We start from the raw sequence: 19,596 nt of genomic DNA, 5'->3' as shown, positions 1-19,596 counted from the left end.
CTGACAAAGAAATATAATTTTAATATCCATTTTAAGTGAATTATATATGCATTTTAGTTCTGCAGCATCTATGATGAAAATTATGCTAGAATTGTGGTATATTTAAATACTGGATTCCCCCCACCCCCCTTTTACGTAACTAAATGATGATAATAAAGAAAACTATTTTTGTTTCTATTTGAATGTGCAGCCACACATGATGCTCTATAAAATTATTTACAGGGTAACTATTGCAAAATATGTCACCTTCCAAAAATGGCAGATGTATCTTCCAAATATAGACTTTTTTGTGATGGTGAACAGTATGAAAGAAAGATTTACCAGTAATTACTAGGAAGCACTCACTTTTGTTTCCTTTATTTGTAATGGAAAGCTGACTGCTTGGTTCGAGTGAAAATGTTTTCAGAATTTTAATGGTGCTGCTCTGTGTACTTCATAGTGTAGGTATGAAAAAGGTGGGAAGTTTGAGGACATTTGGGTTTTTTGTAGTAGAAAAAGGGGGTTGGGTAGTTGTATTGCTCAATAAACTTGAAATATTCTTACATATAAAAATTTACAGTATAACCTAGAGTGCATTTTATATGCATACTTATATAATCTGCAGGACTTAAAAAACATACAGCAAACAGTACAAGGAATGTAATCAAGAAAAATGAAACCTCTGTACAATTAATGGAATCTTACGGTTATAACGATGTGTTTACTGTAGGGGTGGGTTGTTTGGATTGATTTGATGGGAGGTAGGGGGCAGGTTTTGCACAGGATCATGGATTCTGGAATGTTATTAACTTCCTGGTTATTATTTTTTAAAATGTTTCATTGTTCTAGTGTTCAAGTGGGTCAGAAAAACATTAATTGCACTAGTACAAGTCACTTTTGGAAGAACCATCAACAAGTAAGTAGCTGTTGCTTTAACTGAGCTTTCATCATCATTCTATTAAAAAAAGGCTGACAGAAGAACGGTTAAAATAATCTGGACATCGTGTTGGATATGATAATCTGTATTTGTTTTTCCACAATTTACAGCTATGTTATGTTTATTAGAGAAAACACAGATTTGTGAATTATCTTTATGCTGCCAGGTGAGGCCTGCCTGAGGCTATGAACATACCTGTCTGCAATCACCCTCACATGGAAAGCTGTACCCCTGGTTTAGAAGCATTCTATCAGCACAGCAGACTGTTCTTTGTCCAGTGACTAAATTTGCACTTGCCAACATGGCTTTTAAAGCCTCTTATGTATATTACATAGCAGTAAATTGTACTGGTCTCAGAAAGGATCCACTCACTGAGTTTTAAATTGATTGGTTCATTTGTTCATCCCTGCTGATAAGTGGAAACGCCTGAAGGAGGATAGAGAGGCAGAGAATTTGTAAGCATAGCTTGCATGCAAAGTTCCTGTGTAGCTTTTTACATGTAGGTTGACTTTATTGATTGAAAGGGATTTGGCTGTATGGCAGCAGTACTGACTGGAGCCTGCTCTCTACCTTAGACTCCTGGTGCTGAAGGCTACAGTGACTGGTTCAGCCACAAGAAGAGGCTGCTATCTCTGTTTCTAATCCTTTCAGTAATGTGCTTTGCTATCAGTGAAGGAACTTACTGTACTTCTATCAAAACTGGCTATTTTTATCCTAGCAGGCACATCTCTGCAGGCAACTAGTTTGGAGTTTGCTACTATTAGTGACCTGATTTTCCTGACTTTTCCTGGTGGAACATTTGTAGCGCCTATCCTTGAAATGTAGTTTTGATGTGTATTTCAATGTATTACTTGTAATTTGAAATGGATGTTTGTGGATTACATTGAAAAGCAGCCTTCTCCAGACCTAGGTCAGGTATCTAGAGTGACCTAGATCCTAGAGCACCCAGAGCTGAATATTACCTGCTATTACGCTAATAAAATCAACTCAGATATACTGGCAAAATTTCATGAAAAAGAACATCTCTTCCACTACTTTGAGAAGTAAAAAGAATAAATATGGGTAAAACATGAAAGACTAGCTCTGATGGACTCCTTTCTACACTTCTTTACAGGCAAATACGTGACACTGTACACTGGATGTTCAGTGAACCAATGCTTGTTTACTACATTGGTGTGTTTCGAGATGCTTTTTGGCCAAATGGAAAGTTAGCTCCACCACCGAGAGCCAAGAGCGATGAACAAAAGCAAGAGACAAAACAGAGAGCACAGCAAAAACTACTTGAAAACATTCCAGGTGAGATCACTTTGATTCTGCTTAATCACAGTTTTAAAAACTAGTAAGGAAACTGGTTAATCAAATTATTTTCCTGTAGAGTTCTAAATTATGATTATTTGCATAAATAAGGATGATTTTGGTCTTAGTCTTTACCTCTTTTGCCTGTCTGGTAAAAGGCATGGATTCGGATATTATTGGTGGATGCAAAATCAAAATTGCTGTATTTTTGTGCATAATGTTCATCAACGAATCTCAGTCAATTTTCTCTCTGCTGGTTCTCTGTGAGCAAATGTGTGGCTCTGCTACTTGGAATTTCTTGCCAAATAGGAGAGTAGCACCACCCCAATTACTTCTTCCTCTTATAGTTTGAAGTTGGAGAGAGAGAGATCTACCTATGCTGTCTGTGCTGTGTGTTGTCTATTTCTGATAGGAGGTCTCAGGGCACTTAGAGTGACCTGCAGCCTGGGCAGAAGATCCTAGATGGAGTGTTTTTTCAGTATTTTCCTTTGCCTACCTCATCTCCCAAGCCTGGGCAGCTGCCTTTTCAGCCAGCATGTTTTTGGGGCAAAATCCTGAGATGCTCCATCCCATCCCACTCACAGGACATGAAATCCAGTTACATATTTCTGACTCCTCAGAGATCATGTAAACCCAAAGGCATCTAACTGAAAAGACTCAAAATCATTACTGTTAACACTTGGAAATGCACTTCAATATAGCTTGGATGCTTTTTTTCTGCTCCATCTGAAGAGAATGAGCTATTTTATGGCTTCACTTAGATATCTCATATACCCCCATGCATTAGGTAGTTTAATCAACTTTTACTGTGAAAAAGGAGTAGGTATGCATACAAAATTTATATTTTGATGTGTAAACAACGCTTCCATATACTACCTGTGTTATCTACTCATCTACTTGGCTACTAAATAGCTTTCCATAGTTGGTTTGTGGTATTTGATTTTCTGTTCATTTCTGAGCTTGGAGCCATATGTCAGAACATAGCTGAATGCACCTTAGATTAATGATGGAGCACTGAATTACTATTTATTCTCTAATTTAATCCAAAGCGTAAATAATTGACTTAGAATTCTTTTAACTGCCTTCTTGAGGGAAGTATTCTCTGTGAAGATTGAAAGGCAATTAAACTGCTATATTTGTTCTAAATGTTGTAGAAGTTGGTCTTTGTGGCTGAAGGTGTATTTAAGTGAAAGGTTTAATGATGTGAGATGAGACTTGACTCAGTAAGGTGAACTACTGAAAAAGCATTTGATGTATCATGTTAGAACGCTTAAAATGTTCTGAGATGCACACTTTATTAGGTAACTGGAGAATAAGGGTACCTTTTCAAGCTGTGTTTTTAAAAGGTTGGTGAGTGGGGACTTTATGTATCTTGTAGCCAAGGGCCAATGAAGTGCAGTGGATCTGTTTCCCCTTCTTTATGAGTCTTTATGGTTGAACTAGATGATCTTGAAGTTCTCTTCCAACCATTATGATTTTGGGTAGCAGAATGATGATTCTGGCTGGAGGTTTTGCCTAGCATGAGTGAAACAACATAAACTGAAGTAATGTTTGTTGCAGATACTCTGCAGAATCTTGTTGGACAACAAAATGCCCGTCATGGTGTAGTGAAAGTGTTCAATGCATTGCAAGAGAGAAAGGCTAATAAGCATCTACTTTATGTGAGTAACCAGAAAAGTAGCTTTTTAACTTCATAATCCTGTAAGTTACTGAGCTCTATGCACTCAGTATTAAAGCCTGGGTGAGGTGGGGGGGGTGGGGTGGGGTGTTTTTGCAGAGATTTATTATTAAAATAAGTCAGTTGCTCTAGGTTTGATCACCTGATTAAGTTTGAATAACAAAAGACTGTTTAATAGCAGCATTGTTTTTGTCTAAAAGAAATCTTTTACCATATCCAATGTGCCTGACTTCATAAGGTACAAACTAACTTCTTCATACAGCTTAGAAAAATAAACATATCTTGGAGAATCCCAGAGAAGGAGAACTTCAGGATGGGCTCATAGGACATGACAGCCCTCTGGAAGTTCCACTCCTCAGCTGTTGGGAATAGTTGGAATATGCAGCTGGATCTAAGTACAACACCTTTACAGTCAGTCTCTTCTGGCACATTCCAGACAGCAGCCTGTCACACAATGCTGCCCTAGCACCAGAGAGGAAGTGCATGCCCTGGTGCTTGCTTATGATGCTATGGAGTCTTTGACAGAACAGCACCAGTTTATACTGGGTGGGAAATCCTTATCTGAATGGAGCTGCCCTCAACACTTGCCTCCTTTCAACCTTAAGACATTTCCCATGTTACCTGTAGGACATGTGCTAACTTCTGGATGAAAGAAAAGTAGTTGTACAAATGATGACTGTAATCAAATGTATATGGTTTTGTTATTTCTGGTTATCTAAAAATGACAGAAAGGAAGAAGAAATTTGGTTGGTACCTGCATAATTTTAACTCTTTTCTGTTTTTCAGGTTTTGCTGGAACTGCTGCTAACTGAACTGTGTCCTGAGCTGAGAGCTCATTTAGAGCAGCTTAATGCCACTTAGGTTTGAATCTGCACAATTGGACCACTAGAGAAATGTCTATGTTTAAGAATAGACATGAAACTTATTTTCCTCTTTTCCATAGAGGGCTGAGGACTATGATTATTTTTAGCATTTTTCTTTCCTCTTGAGTTTTTTGTGAAGTACAGACTTGAAAAGATCTGATGCTGTTGTAGGGTAGACAAGAAATGCTGTATAGCTGCCAATTTTTATTTAAGTTGTTCTATTTGACTACTCCTCTGTTTCAAATATAGATTGAAAAATAAATGTTCATATATGCTCAAAGAAGCCAGAAGATATTTTAAACATTTATGGAAAGAAATTTTGCTTATAGTGGTAAACTAATGAATGTTGTACAGTTCTAATCTCCTCACTGAGGATCTGAGCATTCCTTTTTTTTTTCTTGTGTATTGAAAAAGCCTTGTTGTGCAATACTACATGTAAAGCTATTGTGAAAATTTTATCAATTTTGGTTTTACCAAAGATTTCCTGTAGTTTGAAGCATTTGTAAGCAATAAATATCACAACTGGATTGCAGCACTTGATAATGAGGCTGTACTGACAACGGATCAATGGGTTTGACAGCACTAGTTTCATAAGAAGTATCTACATTGCTTTGAAGTCTGTGTCAAAATTATGTATTGTAAACTGGTATGTCCTAACAGAATGCTTGTGTTAAATGTTAGTTCAGAGATTAGTGCTTATGAATTGCTTCTATGAATGATCAAGCAGACATTTAATTAAACCATTCTGATATCTTCCCTGATATTATTCAGGGCTGTTTTATTCAAATGCCCCAATTTCAAATAACCTTCAAATCTTTCTCTTATTTTATACAAGGAAAGAAAACTGTCTTCAGTGGTTGTTTTTTAAAAATTTATGTTAAAATATGTAAATATGATGTTAATGCACATCTAAATAATTAAACATAATCAAAAATCCCTAGCTGACACTCATTACTGTCTTCTCAGTTTGGTACAGTTGTGGTTTTAGAAAAATTACTTGCAGTTATGACTGGCTGTATTGTATGGTACATACAATCTGTATGATCTATTGAAATCAACATTTTTAGTAACATCTAACCTTCTGTTCCAACAGTTTCAGAAGAGTTTTCAAGTTGTGGCACAGTACTAAGAAGCAAGGCAAATTCTGCACTTCGAAAGCTTCACAAGTAAACAGGCATTTAGAAATGTGCAAGCTTACCATAGCAATCAGTAAGTTTTCCCAGTGTTTAATCAAAGTATCTTTTGATAAAAGATCCAGCTTGATGTTGCTCAGACATAAATACCCCTAGACAGTATGAATGCGATATGAAGGATTGAGGAAAACAGGCCTTGTCCTGAGGATGTATATTCAATTTTTCCATACTAATGTTAGAGGCTTTTTTTCCACAGTTCTATAAGTAGTATTTATTAGTTTGAGAAGCTGGTATGGTTTGAATTGTAAAGCTTGATGTTCCACTGGACAGTTTTCAACTTTGAATCTCTGCAATCCAAAAGTAATATGTATAAAGACTTCTAAGTAAATCTAGATGCTGTAGAAAGTATGTGGAAGGAGGTACAAGCACCACTAACAAATTAAGCTTTAAAAATAGCTATGGCCTGTGAGTGGGCTGTATGTGAAAATTAGACAAGTTTGGGTTCAAGCTTTTCAGAATATTAAAATTTAAATATTATAGATGCAAAAAGGAAACAACCATCTTTATTTGGTTTTGTTTTGATGAATGTGCTAGGTAGCAATATGACATGAAGAAAATAAATCTGTCCCAGTGAAATGTCCTTAATAAACCTAAAGTCTTCAATATGATTTAAAAAAAATCCATCTTGACTTCATCCGAGTTAAAGATAGTGTGAGCTTTCTATTTTCTCTTTATTTTAGATAACATGAATCAGTGAATTGCATTAAATAATAATTTATAGAAAGTTGAAAAGCAAGCAGTAAGTGATGAACAATCTGTAATTGCTGGAGAATAATGATGGTTTATTGTAGGAAATATATTTATATACCAGTTACAGTTAAAAGAAACACTAAATTCTCCCAAGATTAGCTGCCAGTTCAAGGTGAGAAGCAACAGCAGGATCCAGATGGCATGCCTTTAAAAGCAAAGAATATCAGTTCTGGTTTATAGCTACAATAAAATTGTATGTTACCAATATGACATTAATAAATCTTTAGGTGTCAAAAAAAAAGAAGAGACTGTCAACTTGCTGAAGTATTGAAGAGTTAACATATTTGGATTTGAATCCTTTTTCTGATGCCACGTAATAAAAAAAATAGTATTAAAATTAGCATACTGGACTATAGTGTTAGTCTTGGCTTTTTTTTATTCTGTGTGTTGGCATGGCATATGTAGCACCACAGTCAGAAAAATAAATCTGCTTACAGACTGGATGAGTTTCACTTGCATCCATCATCTATTTCAGGACCCTTAGGCATGCCCATATTCTCTCATCTCTTACAAAACTGACTTGGTCTAAGAATGGTAGGCCAAAACCAGAGCTGAGGAGTCAATTAAAACAAATATGACTTTAAGTAAGTGTAATTGTACAGTTAACATGAGAATTTTGCAGGTACAAAAAAAATTTGAATTTTCTTGTTTATTTTATGCTGCTTCTCTTTTGTTATTGATTTAGAGACACATGACATCAGTCATAGGAACCATCTCTTTATAGTGATACATTAGGGACATTCCTAGATCAGTCTCAGGTGTACAGCAAGTGAATAATGAGTGAAAGCTGAAGTCTTCTTTCAGTTGTGGCAGTTTTACTACACTTTAGAAGACAGTGGGAAGGGCATGGCACAAAGCCATGCAGCAATTTAATCCTGATGGACCTCTTCAATGCCTTTGCTACGAATGGCTGTAATACCGCAGCTTATGTTCCTTCCCTGATTGCCTCCTCATCCTATCCTCAATAACATTTTTCACAGTGGGAGAACAAAATATTTAAAATGCCTGTATTCAGATTACCTGCTCTGCTAAGCCTTCTCTATCAGTGACTTCCGTGGGTAAAGAGCCACAAAATTCACTTGAAAATTTATTATTTCCATAATTCTCCATTCATTTAGATTGCACCAAGATGGACACCACAGTAGTCTACTTACAGAAAAAAACTGGTCACTACATGCATAGAAGCCACAGAGTCTCTGAAACACAGGTGCCAACTTGCTACATTCCCTTCAGCTGGTAAAATTACCTTGCCTTGATGCCTTTAGGCATCACTGATACTACTCAACAGATCAATGTTCTAGAGGCCATTATTAGTATTTTTCCTCAAGGTTAATTTTCATCAGTCTTACACCAAATTTGGAACTTTGGAAAAAATGTAACTGTTTTTTTCCCCATATATATATTGAACAGGAAAAGCAGTAGATCCTCAGCTATCACAGAAAATGTAAATACAGAAATAAGCATGAGAACCAGTTATGGCCAATTTAATAAAAGTTATAATTGTCACAGACTCTATAAGGAGAATTATGATTTTTCAGTTGTGAGAGAATGACAGAAAGCAAATTTATTTAGGATAAAATGATTCAAATTGTTTAGCTAATTTATCCTGCCAGTTACTGAGCTCTTTTCTGTGATGATTGCCATAGATTTTTTTATTGTTGTTGTTGATTATATTGCTTGTTTAAGCAAGTGGGCAGATAGCATCCTTTCAAGGTTATTTTTAGTAGTTTTCAGTACATTTCTATCAGTCTACATGTTCTTGCAAATATTTTTTTAACACAGTGTTGGAGTCCTTAATAAAATAGCAAGTTTAGACTAGGCTTAGATCCAAGGTATCTCTCTATTTCATGAGATATAAACCAGTCTGTAAGACTTTCTCAACTTACTTTAGAATAATACTTTGCAGCAGCATGCTTATTTTTCTCTGTGCCTTGGCCAAGCTGGAGGCATCTAGCCAAATAGAAAGCAGCCATAGCAGCTCCTTTGGCTATATACATTGGATGACAGTCAGTTCTATTGGCTAGCATGTTGATGTCATCATTTGCTGTAGCCCTGTTGTGGAATTTAGAGCATTACATTAAATAATTGCTAGTTCAAGCAATAATTAAAGTTGACCATATATGACTTCGACAATGCTTCACTTCTGTTTATATTATTATCCAAAATAAGCTGAAATTTACATGTATTTGGTGTCTTATGGGGATTCTTCTATTTTGTATTTAAGTTAGTCTTATTTGAATTTTGTGGTATTAAACAGCAAGCAAGTACACAACACTTGAAGTCACTTTTACTACAGCTATATTAGTTATAAAAGGCAACATATTTTATGCTAATTGTTCCCACTAAATTATTTTATGGAAATTATATGTGGAAGAAAGGCAAAGCTCTTATTTCATGTAGCTCTTATTTAATCTTATTTCACTACGTGAGCAATCTCATGTATTGGAAAACGTCCCTGGCCACAGCACAGGGGCTGGAAGTAGACAATCTTTAAAGAGCTAATCCAAACCATGCTGTGATTGTATGATTCTAAAATTTCCAGTTCTTACAGGGATATTGGCAAATTGTAGTAATCTGAAAATCTTGGACATATTGAGAGGTTATAAAACTCTAGGAAAACCACTTATCACAATCTCGGCTCAATTATTTCCTTCTGCATGCTTGCTGTCATCTTAGTTCAGTATGTTTTTACTAAGAACCATTTTAAGAATCAGAGGGATAAAATTAATTTTGTTTTAAGTGTCAAGCTAAAATTATCTAGTATAATCACTGTAATATTAGAAAATTATATGCCTAAGTGGGAATTTATTTTTTTGTTGTCTTAAAACAGATACCCCCAAGCCCCATATATTTTCCAGGTACCAAACAGTAATTATAGGCTTCTTTACACATCATTTTAGCTGTGTAAAAATCACAGACTTGACAGGAGAAGAAAAAGTGCAAGTAATTTCAGTTTATAGATACTTCCTATAAATCACTGTTTATGAAAGATTGTTCTCAATGACCCTCTGCATGCCAGTGCATACTAGCAGGCATGTGTTGAGAATGATGTTCTTACACCTAATTTGGTCCCATCAACAAACACAGTAACACAATTGTTCTTATTAGGAAGAACATTCAAATAAAACAACAGTAATATATTACCTCTTATTATTCCTGATGCATAACATTTTCCCCTTCCTTTCCAAAAGATAATCTACAGAATGTTGATTCAAACAATGATATCCAAGTCAGGCAAAAATTCTATTTCAGCATAGCTGACTTCAAGAACATACCACAGCAACTGGTAAGTACAACTGTGTGGGATAACTGAATTATTTGAAGTATCAGTAGGTAATGTAGATGCCAAATATTAGGCAATGTTTTACTGTACATAGTCACATAATGTTTTATGCTTGTATATAATGTAACAAATGTAGTTGCTATGAACATAGAAGGACAAATTTTAGCAGAAAATGTATTGGTGCTTGATATTACTGGCTGAACTGCTGAGATTTTTGCCTCAAGGCTATCTTCAATTCTAATTAGGTGGAACTGTTTCAAGTATGGTTTCAGTGTTTTATTTCAGAAATGGTCACCTCTGACAGTACTGTGGGATTTCATTGCTATTTTCTGCAATCGCTATTGCAGCTGATGAGGTGCACTCTTTAATAAAGTCTGGACAATCTACCATGCAGCATTGACTGGAGGGGCTTCATTCCCAGTGAGACAGGCTAGACAAGACTGAACAGTTATGGCTCTATTGACAGTGCAAAAGAAAAGCAGCAGTTCACAGAGGAAGAGTCCTCAGCATGGAGTAGAGCAAACAGCATCCACAGCTGAACTACTGAATTACCAGAGCTTCTACTACACAGTGGCATACAGTGCAGCTTCTGTAAGATGGCAAGCTGTGACATGGTTATTGCTGTGCAGCAGCAGCTATGTGGACATACCCCGAAGAGCACAAATGTTATTGTGTGCCACTTGTGCAAATAATCTATCTGCATCTTTTTTTCCAGCAAATCAATAATCTGATTGACAGACTGAACTTTTATCAATACACTGGTAAACTCTGGAGGTTTGTCACAGAAATGGGTTGTTTATCAGCCATAGATCATTGTGCCAACACTGCTCTGGTCCTACTTGACTAGTTCAAGATACAGAAGTGGACCTGAAGTGGCCACTTGTGCCATGTTCCAACCAACTGGGGAATAAGCCAGGCCAACCAGAGCAGCAACAAATGTTCCTTAGCTGCTTCCCAGGTGAGGACCAGAAGACAACCACCTCAAGTGTATGAGGACAGTGCACACAGCCTGGGGACCAAACAGGAGGAACTGGAGCTCTGCACCCACCCAAAGTCACACAGCCATAGGAATAACTGAAGCCAGGTGGAAGAACTCACGTTGACAGGAGGATTATGATGGATGGATAGGCTGTTTTGTAAAGACAAAAAGAGGAGGAGTCATGCACTGAATTAAGGAGAATCTTGAATGTGGAGAAGTTAACTGTGGCAATTCTGGAAGCCTTATTGAATGCCTCTAGGTCAGGATCAGAGGGATCATCTCACGAGGGATTTTACACTAAGCATATGTTACTGACCTCTGAATCAAGACAGTAAGACCAACAAGATAATACCTGGGTCACTTAAGTAAGCTTTGGTAACAGAATCTGGATCTTAAGGGTGACTTCAACTGCCCAGGCATTAGGTGAAAGAAGAATACAGCAACTCCCAGGACATCCATGAAATTCCTGGAATAGAGCAGTGGATTACAGCTGCCTCAATTGTCAAAGTGCCAATCAGGAAGGAGGCACTGCTTGACTTGCTACTCACAAATCAAGAAAATCTGCTTTGTAGGACCTCAGTGAGTGATAGCCTTGGGTGCAGTGATACAATATTGAGTATCTGGGATCCAGTTGAGCACTCTGAGGGTTAGTACTAACACAAAGGTTTCAGATTTCAGTATAGTAAACTTCAGCTCACAACATAGTTGGGAGAGTCTCCATAGGAAGCTTCTATGGAGAATAAAGGAGCTAGTGTGTGCTGGGAATTTTTCAATAATGCTCTCCTGGAAGCACAATGAACTGTCAATTCATCCCCTTTAAAGGTAAGGAAAGTAGGTAGCAAGAGACCCTGGAGAAGCATACCAAAGATGGAAAAGCAGGTAAAGGGAAGTGGTGGATTCACTGACCTTGTACACTTTTAAGATTCAATTGGACAGGATGCTGTGCTGGGCCACTGTGTCTAGACTGTGCATTTGCCAAGGAAGTTGGCCCAGATGATTACTGAAATGCCTTCCAACCTGGGGAGTCTTTGACACTATGACTTTAGGGGTTAAAGGGAATGGCGAAGGCAGGAACCTAGAGGAGACAGTGAATGAGGAAGGCAGGATTGCATGTGGACATCTGCTTTGGTTTCTAGTTCAAGGCTGTTCTGCTTTACTGAATCAGAAGGAAAAGTTTAATCATACTGAGGAATTGAGAACCTTGTAGTATTAATTTTGTCATTGGCTATTCTGTTGTTAAAGACGTTTTGAAGTTCATTATCTCAAACATTTCTTGAGTTCAATAGACAGGACCATCAATAATTTGAATCTGTTTTATGTGATCTTGCACAAAGAACCTTAATGAAAAATAGAACAAAAATTACCTTTTGGCTAGTGCAGCAGCTTTTGAGTAAAATTTTCTAGTGTAGTAATATTCTACAAGATGGCCTTGAGCATAGATGTTTCCAAGTTCTGTTGCTTTTCTCAAATGCTCCAAAGCAGCTGTACTGTTTCGACGTATACCTTGTCCATAGAGATACATAATGCCAAGTGCTCCCTTTGATTCCAGATTTCCATTGTCACATGCTTCTGAATGCCAGAAAAAGGCCTAAACAAGAGGCACAAAGCTGCAGTATGTATTTACTTAGCTGATTTTCTTGTATACTCTTTCCATAAAAGCTTTTACACCAATCATCCTGTAAGAAGTGCTTATACATAAAAGAAAGAAGAATCCTTGTAAGGCTTTTAAACCTGCTTCATTTACAGCCAGAGCTGTCAATCAGTGTTACCTGCTGGAATTATGAAGGTAACCAAACCTGACAAAACTTTAATCCATTCTATCATTCTTTCTGATACTCTCACTAAAGAAAACAAAAATCTTAGCTAGCAGTGTTAAATGAGACAAAATGAGGAATTCTGGCTATCTGTTCGCACAGGCTTAAATGGATGATAAGGTCTAACTACTCGAAATAGAATTTTCACAGTCAAATATACCACTGTATTATTTCTCTGAAATTAAAAATTAGTCATGACTACTTTTTATTTCAAAAGGTAGGGCTTTACCTTCTTCAGATTTTTTAGAAACGGCATAGAATAAAGCATTCCTAAAGCACTCTGGGCCTTTACACTTGCTTTTGGATTCCCATTGTCTGCAGCAGTAAGCCACAACCTAAGAAAATGGGGACAACAAAGTTTAAGAAACACACAATCTTGTATTTTTCAGGAAAATCACAAACTGCCCTTACCTTTCAGCCTCTTCAGTTGAATGTTTAACACCACATCCTTCATAATACGCCCTGCCAAGATTGTATGCAGCTGCAAACTTCAAGTGACTTGCTTCTGGGGAATCAGAGTTGAGTATTTTATTCATGTATTCCACTCCCCTTTCCTAAAATTCAGCCACATAAGTTGTTATATTCAGATTGTGAAGAGGATGAAATATATAACCTGAGAATGCACTAACTTCTGCCAGACAGGTAATTTTTTCCCCTTTGAAGAAAGGCTGAGGCATACTGGCAGGACAGCTTGGGAAACAGTGCCATACAAAAGCAGAACTGATCTTCGGTTACTAGACAGCCCCTCAGTTTTTGAGCCCAGAATATTTCTAGTGTGAAACATTTCCTCATAAGTGTTCATTTGATAATATATTACTCTTCTTCACTGACAAGTTTTTTCCCAAATAATATTATTGTGCTTACATAAATGAATGTCACATTCTACACTTGTAATATTCTCAATTTCAGAATTCTGAGAACTTTTTAATATTGCACATTGTATCTGAAATCATAAAACAACCTTAACAAGAAGGCAACATGATACATAGTACATTTTGAAGTCCCTGCAATTAAAATACCTTAGACTCATAAAGGACAAAATCTGATAATGTTAAATAAGCAGATGGAAAATATTGCATATGAGCAACTGGGCCTCAGAAGTACTTTAGAAACAAGATTTACACAGTTAGGATTTAGCATGGAAACCCTGTTTAAATACACTGGAAACAGTCCTTTATAAAAGGTTTTGCTTTTATTTAGCTTTCATATTGTAATACACAAGAAAGAAAGAACTTTGTTAAAATGTTTATTTGCAAGTAAACAAACGTGGTAATTATGCAGACATACAGAAAAAATAAACTACCTCTAAACCCCAATCAGAATGTTTTAAGTTCTGCTGACAATGCTGTAAGGACCAGACAGGAGTCTGTATTTGTTAATATACTCTTTGGTTCTTTTTTTTTTTTTTTTTTGGCTGTCTGTCTTACAATCAACCCTCTTATTCCTAATGCTTTTGTCCTTTCCTCATGCCACTTTTTAAGATCATCTCCACCAACAAGTTAACTCTCCTTATTGTAGCAAAACATTCCTTTGTCTTCATTTTTGTAATATAATTCTTAGGTTTGAATTCTTCAAAATGCTTACAAATATAATTTTTCATATGTCTTAATTTAAGAATAATACTGTCAGCCATTGGCAGAAGCACAATCATCTGGCATCTCTTCTAAAAGAATAGAAAGTACTTTAAAAAAGCCTTTGTGCCAGAGATCTTATGCCTTGAAATGTAATTGTTTGATTTCCATTTTGACTCACTTTATTTTCATGTACATAATATGCTTGTCAAAAAGTAAAAAATTTAAAGCAATTTTCTAACATAGCTTCCACATCAAGTCCAACCAAGCCCTTGAAAGTTAATTTAAAAATAGAAATTACTGTATTTTTTTATTCCTATTTTATTATAACCATTTTTGAGAACCTCTTCAACCCTTTGTTCTTTAATGATGCTCTGTAAACATCTGCACTTTATGAAAACTCTCTCTAAATGAAAAGGCTGTTAATTTTAAACTAAATAATCATGCTTACATAGAAGCTCCTAGTAATTATCATCTGATAATAGAAGAAAAATAACAAGTGGGCAGCTAAATTACTCACAGGGTCTTTTTTAGTGCCAAGTCCATCATAATACATTACACCAAGCTGATACATTGCTTGAAAATCTGTATCCTTGATTTTTTCAAATTGCTTTAATGCTTCTTTGTACAACCCCTGGGAAAGAGAAAACAAACAATAACTCTCTGATATATACACCCTTACAATTTTTCAACCTGGTGTATTTCTCTCATGAACGAAGAACAAAAAAATTGCAACCACAGAACTGGCAGAAAACAAAGTTAACAACCAAGAAAGTTGGGTAACCAAAAGCCATTCTGACAAACTTTCTCCCCTCCCACAAATGGCCACAAATCTTTTCAATTTGAGGAGATAAACTCTAGTTCAGTCCCTGCTCCATCTATCTGACATCCTTTAACTTAGGTCAGCTGTTCTTACACCTTGAGGATGTAATAAGGGTTGGTTTCATGAAGACAAAAAAAACATGTCTGAAGATGTTAATGGACCCAGATGTCTGCTACACATTTCTTATGGAGGCATCACCAGCAACAACAGAGGTTCTTTCACTCCTAAGAATGAATCTCAAAGAGTACTTGCTTCTGCATTAAGTCTAAGAAGAAATCACATTTAAAAATACAGTTAAACAACTGTAATACAACAGTTAACTGAGCTTGGTGTCCTAACTGAATATTTTTACACATAAACACTTAAGTAAAAACAATAGTGAAATTAAAATATTCTTCTCTATATTTTTACTTAAAATTTTCTGTGTGTTTTGATAAAAAAAAGGGCAAACTGCAAAAGCTTGGAACTGAGTAACAGTTTGTCAGTCAAATGACCTCACAACAACCAATTGTCCCCTATTAATACTGACCAAGGTATTATCTTAAACTACTAATTATCTTGGGAGCTTATCCATTATGACTGTGGAGTCTTTGTATTTTTAAAGAACACTGGAAAAAAAAAAAGCCAGTTTTCTTTTTGCAACTAGCTGTCATGAATATCAGAAAAAGAAGTACAGGAGGCACATTTAATCTCTCCTGAGAATTTAGTGCTCTGTGAAGGAGACATAGAGCTGTGATTAGGAAGTGGGATTTTTTTCCCCAATATCTAAAACTACAGTGATATGAACATGTGCATTTTTAGGCACTACAGATATACATTTAAAAAATCTGAAAATTAAAACCTGCTCAAAGAATAAATTTAGGGATGTACAGCAATATTTATTATGGACATCCAAGCCAGCTTGTCAAGAAACAGACAGGAGTCTGTTCATTCAGCTCCATGGAGTTAGTCTCAGGTAATTCATAAATGGAAACACTAAGGACAGGGCCCAGAAAGCAGAAAGCCTGAGTGAGTTAATTCTGTTTATGCTGCAGTGAGACTAATTTACACTGTACCACTGCTGCACTGTACACATGTAAATCCGTGCATGTCACATCAGAAAATACCTGACTCAGTGTTTGTACATTCTTTTCTATCTTCCTGAACTAAGTTCTAATTTCCTAGGAAGCTGAGGTTTAAGTTCACCTGCCAGCCTGTCTTACTCTGTTTTCTGAGGATTTACATTCAAAGACTTGGATGACCAATTTTAGCTGAAGTGAACAGGGACAGAGATTTTAAAGATAATACATTTCAACAAGTTCCAGTTCCCAGGCGGGGAACAAAGATCAGAAGCTGTGTCTTGGTCAGGGCCCACTCTCACTGTAACTGAAAACAAAAGTCTGTTGTATTTGGGCAGCCAGCTGCCCAAAAACCCAACCTGGCTTGGAAGTTAGCTATAAGGATAGGCTACTGCATACTTATCTAGTCCTTAGGACACCTGTGAGGGAACTGGAATACCTCACTAGATGCTTGTGGAAAGTGTAGCTTATTTAGGGGGTGATTTTAACGGATGAAATCAGGTATAAGGCACCTCTTTTAGGTATTTTAAGGGTTTCTTTTTTCACTGAAAAGGTGTTGAAAATCGTCTGCTTTATAATATTTACTTAAAAGAGGGAAAGCACCTTTTCATAGTATCGTTGTCCATCCAGAAAAGGTGCTGGAGTGTGTCCACCTGCCTCTCTCCTCACCAGCGACTCCTCAGATTTTGCCAACAGCGCACCGTGGGAGTGGTTCTCTGCTTAAGAACAGACACACGTTTGGGTTTGTCCCCTAAGAAACCTGCGTAAATACAGTAGAGGCCTGAAGCTGGCCGGGTCCCCTTTTTAATATGTTCTTTAAAAGAGTAAGATGAAAGAGAAGGCTCTGTTATAAACCGAAAGCTGAGTGAAGCCAGCTCGAAGGAGACAGTGAATGCAGCCGGCCCTTGCGGGAGCGCTGTCCGCCGCGGAGGAGCCGGAGCCCGTGCCTGAGCAGCGCGGGGCGCTGCCGGCGCGGAGCGAGCCGTACCTGGCCGGGCCGGGCGCGGCGGCAGCGGCTCGCAGCGCAGCGCCATCCAGCACCGCCGGTCCAGCTCCCCGGGCAGCCCCGCGCCCGAGGGCGGCTCCCGATCCTGCCGGGATGAGCCGTCCCAGGCCCGGGGATGGCCGCGACACAGCGCGGCCGCGGCCCTCGCGGGTGCCTGGCTCCTGTCGCGGCCGTCCCTGGATCGGCTCTTGCTGCCGTGCCGGGGCCTGCCGCAGCCCGGCCCGGCCCGTGCCGGCACCCGGCGCCGCTCCATGGCTGCGCCCGGTCCCGCGGCCTTCGGCGGGCGGGAGGAACGCCGGGAATGTAAGGACGGCGTTTCCCGTGGGGCTGTGCTCCTCCTCCGGCCGTTGTGCGGTGCGAGCTGTCGGTGAGCAGCGGGACGGGCTGGGCAGCCGCGTCCTCCCTGCTGCCGCCGGTCCTGTTGGAAATTAACAGCCCAAACTCTGAATGCAAGTCAGAGAATAAGGCACCAGGCCGTGACTCTTCAGGCTAGCAGGCAGGACTTCACGCCGCTTCCAGTGAGCAGAAACTGTTTGTTGTAATGTAATGGAGTTTGTTTTGCCCATATTAAAAAACTTGAAATGATAATTGAGAGAAAACGTTGTTCGAGGTTTCTCCTGAAATGTAAAGCATTGCTTCCACTTCTGTTGATTGCTTCTGGCTGTCTCTCTTTCAAAAAGGGATTAATGTGAAAATGTGTGAGAGTGCTTTCAGAATAATCTTTAGCTGTGCTCGCAGCTTTTATTTATTTTTTTTTTTTTCCCAGATGATTATCATCCTTCCATTTTTGGCAGTGTGATCTGTTTCTATAGCGACAGGGACAGAGGCAACAACAGGGAGAGTGATGCTTGCAGATTTGTGTGGTTAAAACCGTGTGCTCAATGTGATGTTTTCCAGCAGTCCCAGGTGACTTTAAGTACCAAGAAACTCCTAAAACTAATCCTGATTCTTTTTGTGTAGATGATATAACCAAAGAAATCTACAGGATTTTTTTAAAGTATCAACTAATGACTTGATTTAACAGGCAGAGTGAAGAACAGTAAGTGAAAGCAGCAGTACTCTTCAGCAAAGAACTATCAATGGGCTGCATGGCTGCTTTTGATGCAGAAGGGTGTGAGATTCACCAGCACACTTTGGTTTATCTGACTGCTTACACATTTATAAGAACAATTTTTCCAATTTAATTTTGTTGATACATATGCAAGATGTGTGATCAGAGACACAAAGCACAGAGGAATTTTTGCTGAGTTATGTTCCAGAACAGCTGTAGCCGGGAAGCCCTGTCCTTAACTGGCACTTGGGACTGCCCCATACAAAACAGATGAGAACTGTAGCTTCTCTGTTTATACCAGTACAAGTATTGGTTATTCAAAAGCAGAAGTTTTACAGGCACTAATGAGGTGTGCAAAATGTGACCTGAAGCTCAAGAACTAATTAATAGCAGGAATTTGAAGAGAGTTTTGGCTGGCCAGATGCAGATGTAGGTGGCTAGGCTGGTAAGATGAGATTCCTCGGGAGCAGCTTGAAACCTCTGAATTGCTGAGGTAATGTAGGGAGGAAAGACCTTTAAAACAAAAACCAAAACACAACCTCTTGGGCAATCCAAAATTATTTAGTCTTAAGCTAATTCTGGATATGTGTGTTTTCAAAAGAGTCTTTAAAATTCCATAAAGGTACTTCGTCCCTAAGAAAGCATAGTTAGAAATGTAGGAATTTTATTTGTTTGTAAACTAATGAGCTTGGCTAGCTGTTTAGGGAAAACCCAATACAACACTTTGTAATTACACAAGCATACTTCTTTCCATATAAAAGAGAAAACTGTCACTTACTGAAACAATTCTGCTGCATTGATCACAGCCTGGATTTCTGCACCTTTAAAAACTGTACTGTATATGCTCATATTTCACTAAATTTATATTGGCTTTCCCAAAGGAGAAGCAGGTTATTTCATCATGTTTGTGAATTAATTTCAGAACTATGTATAGCCTAAAGGAGCGTTGTTAGGCTTCTTTTTCCCTGTCTCTGTTTATTAAAACCATGGCATTATTATTTTTTTAAATACATGACTTTCAATTTTTTTTTTAATTATGGTAGTGATTATGAGAACTTCCGTAACAAACATGTAGGTATTTGACACAGAAGGAAATAACATAATGCTAACAGAACAGAATTGTGCACACCTTGGACACTCACCCTCTCTAGCATACTTCAAGCTCATGTAAGTGACAATCAAAAGTTTTCTCTTTGCAAATGTGTTTTGAGCAGAGATGTGGTTGTGCCCAGATCCACCACTGCCCATTCTAGCCGCGCTCCGCCTGGCGATGAGCTTGCTGTCATGTCTGTGCTGAAGGTGAGCGCTGGGTTTC

General features: G+C 37.9%; 2 protein-coding genes across 2 annotated transcripts in view; one reads left to right on the top strand and one right to left on the bottom strand.

The window, feature by feature from the left end:
* Positions 1-5,693, top strand: part of SNX25 (sorting nexin 25) — an 80,762-nt gene extending 75,069 nt beyond the window's left edge. Inside the window, exons 16-19 of the mRNA XM_021541976.3 lie at positions 829-895; positions 2,031-2,212; positions 3,773-3,873; positions 4,677-5,693. Coding sequence (XP_021397651.1) covers positions 829-895; positions 2,031-2,212; positions 3,773-3,873; positions 4,677-4,751 — 425 coding nt within the window. The 3' untranslated portion in view covers positions 4,752-5,693. The remainder of the gene's footprint in view (positions 1-828; positions 896-2,030; positions 2,213-3,772; positions 3,874-4,676) is intronic.
* A 1,082-nt stretch (positions 5,694-6,775) lies between these two features.
* LRP2BP (LRP2 binding protein) lies at positions 6,776-14,980 on the bottom strand. Its single transcript, XM_031504734.2, has 6 exons — positions 14,864-14,980; positions 13,184-13,326; positions 13,002-13,107; positions 12,323-12,546; positions 8,583-8,748; positions 6,776-6,841 (listed from the first exon to the last, which is right to left on the bottom strand). Exons 1-6 carry the CDS (start codon positions 14,915-14,917, stop codon positions 6,776-6,778), a joined length of 759 nt encoding a protein of 252 aa, XP_031360594.2. The 5' UTR covers positions 14,918-14,980.
* Positions 14,981-19,596: the final 4,616 nt, after the last annotated feature.

The sequence above is a fragment of the Lonchura striata genome, chromosome 4 (assembly GCF_046129695.1).
Source record: "Lonchura striata isolate bLonStr1 chromosome 4, bLonStr1.mat, whole genome shotgun sequence".
Classification (NCBI taxonomy): Eukaryota; Metazoa; Chordata; class Aves; order Passeriformes; family Estrildidae; genus Lonchura; species Lonchura striata.
The sequence above is the reverse complement of the archived record's forward strand: the minus strand, read 5'-3'. Positions and strand labels throughout refer to the sequence as shown.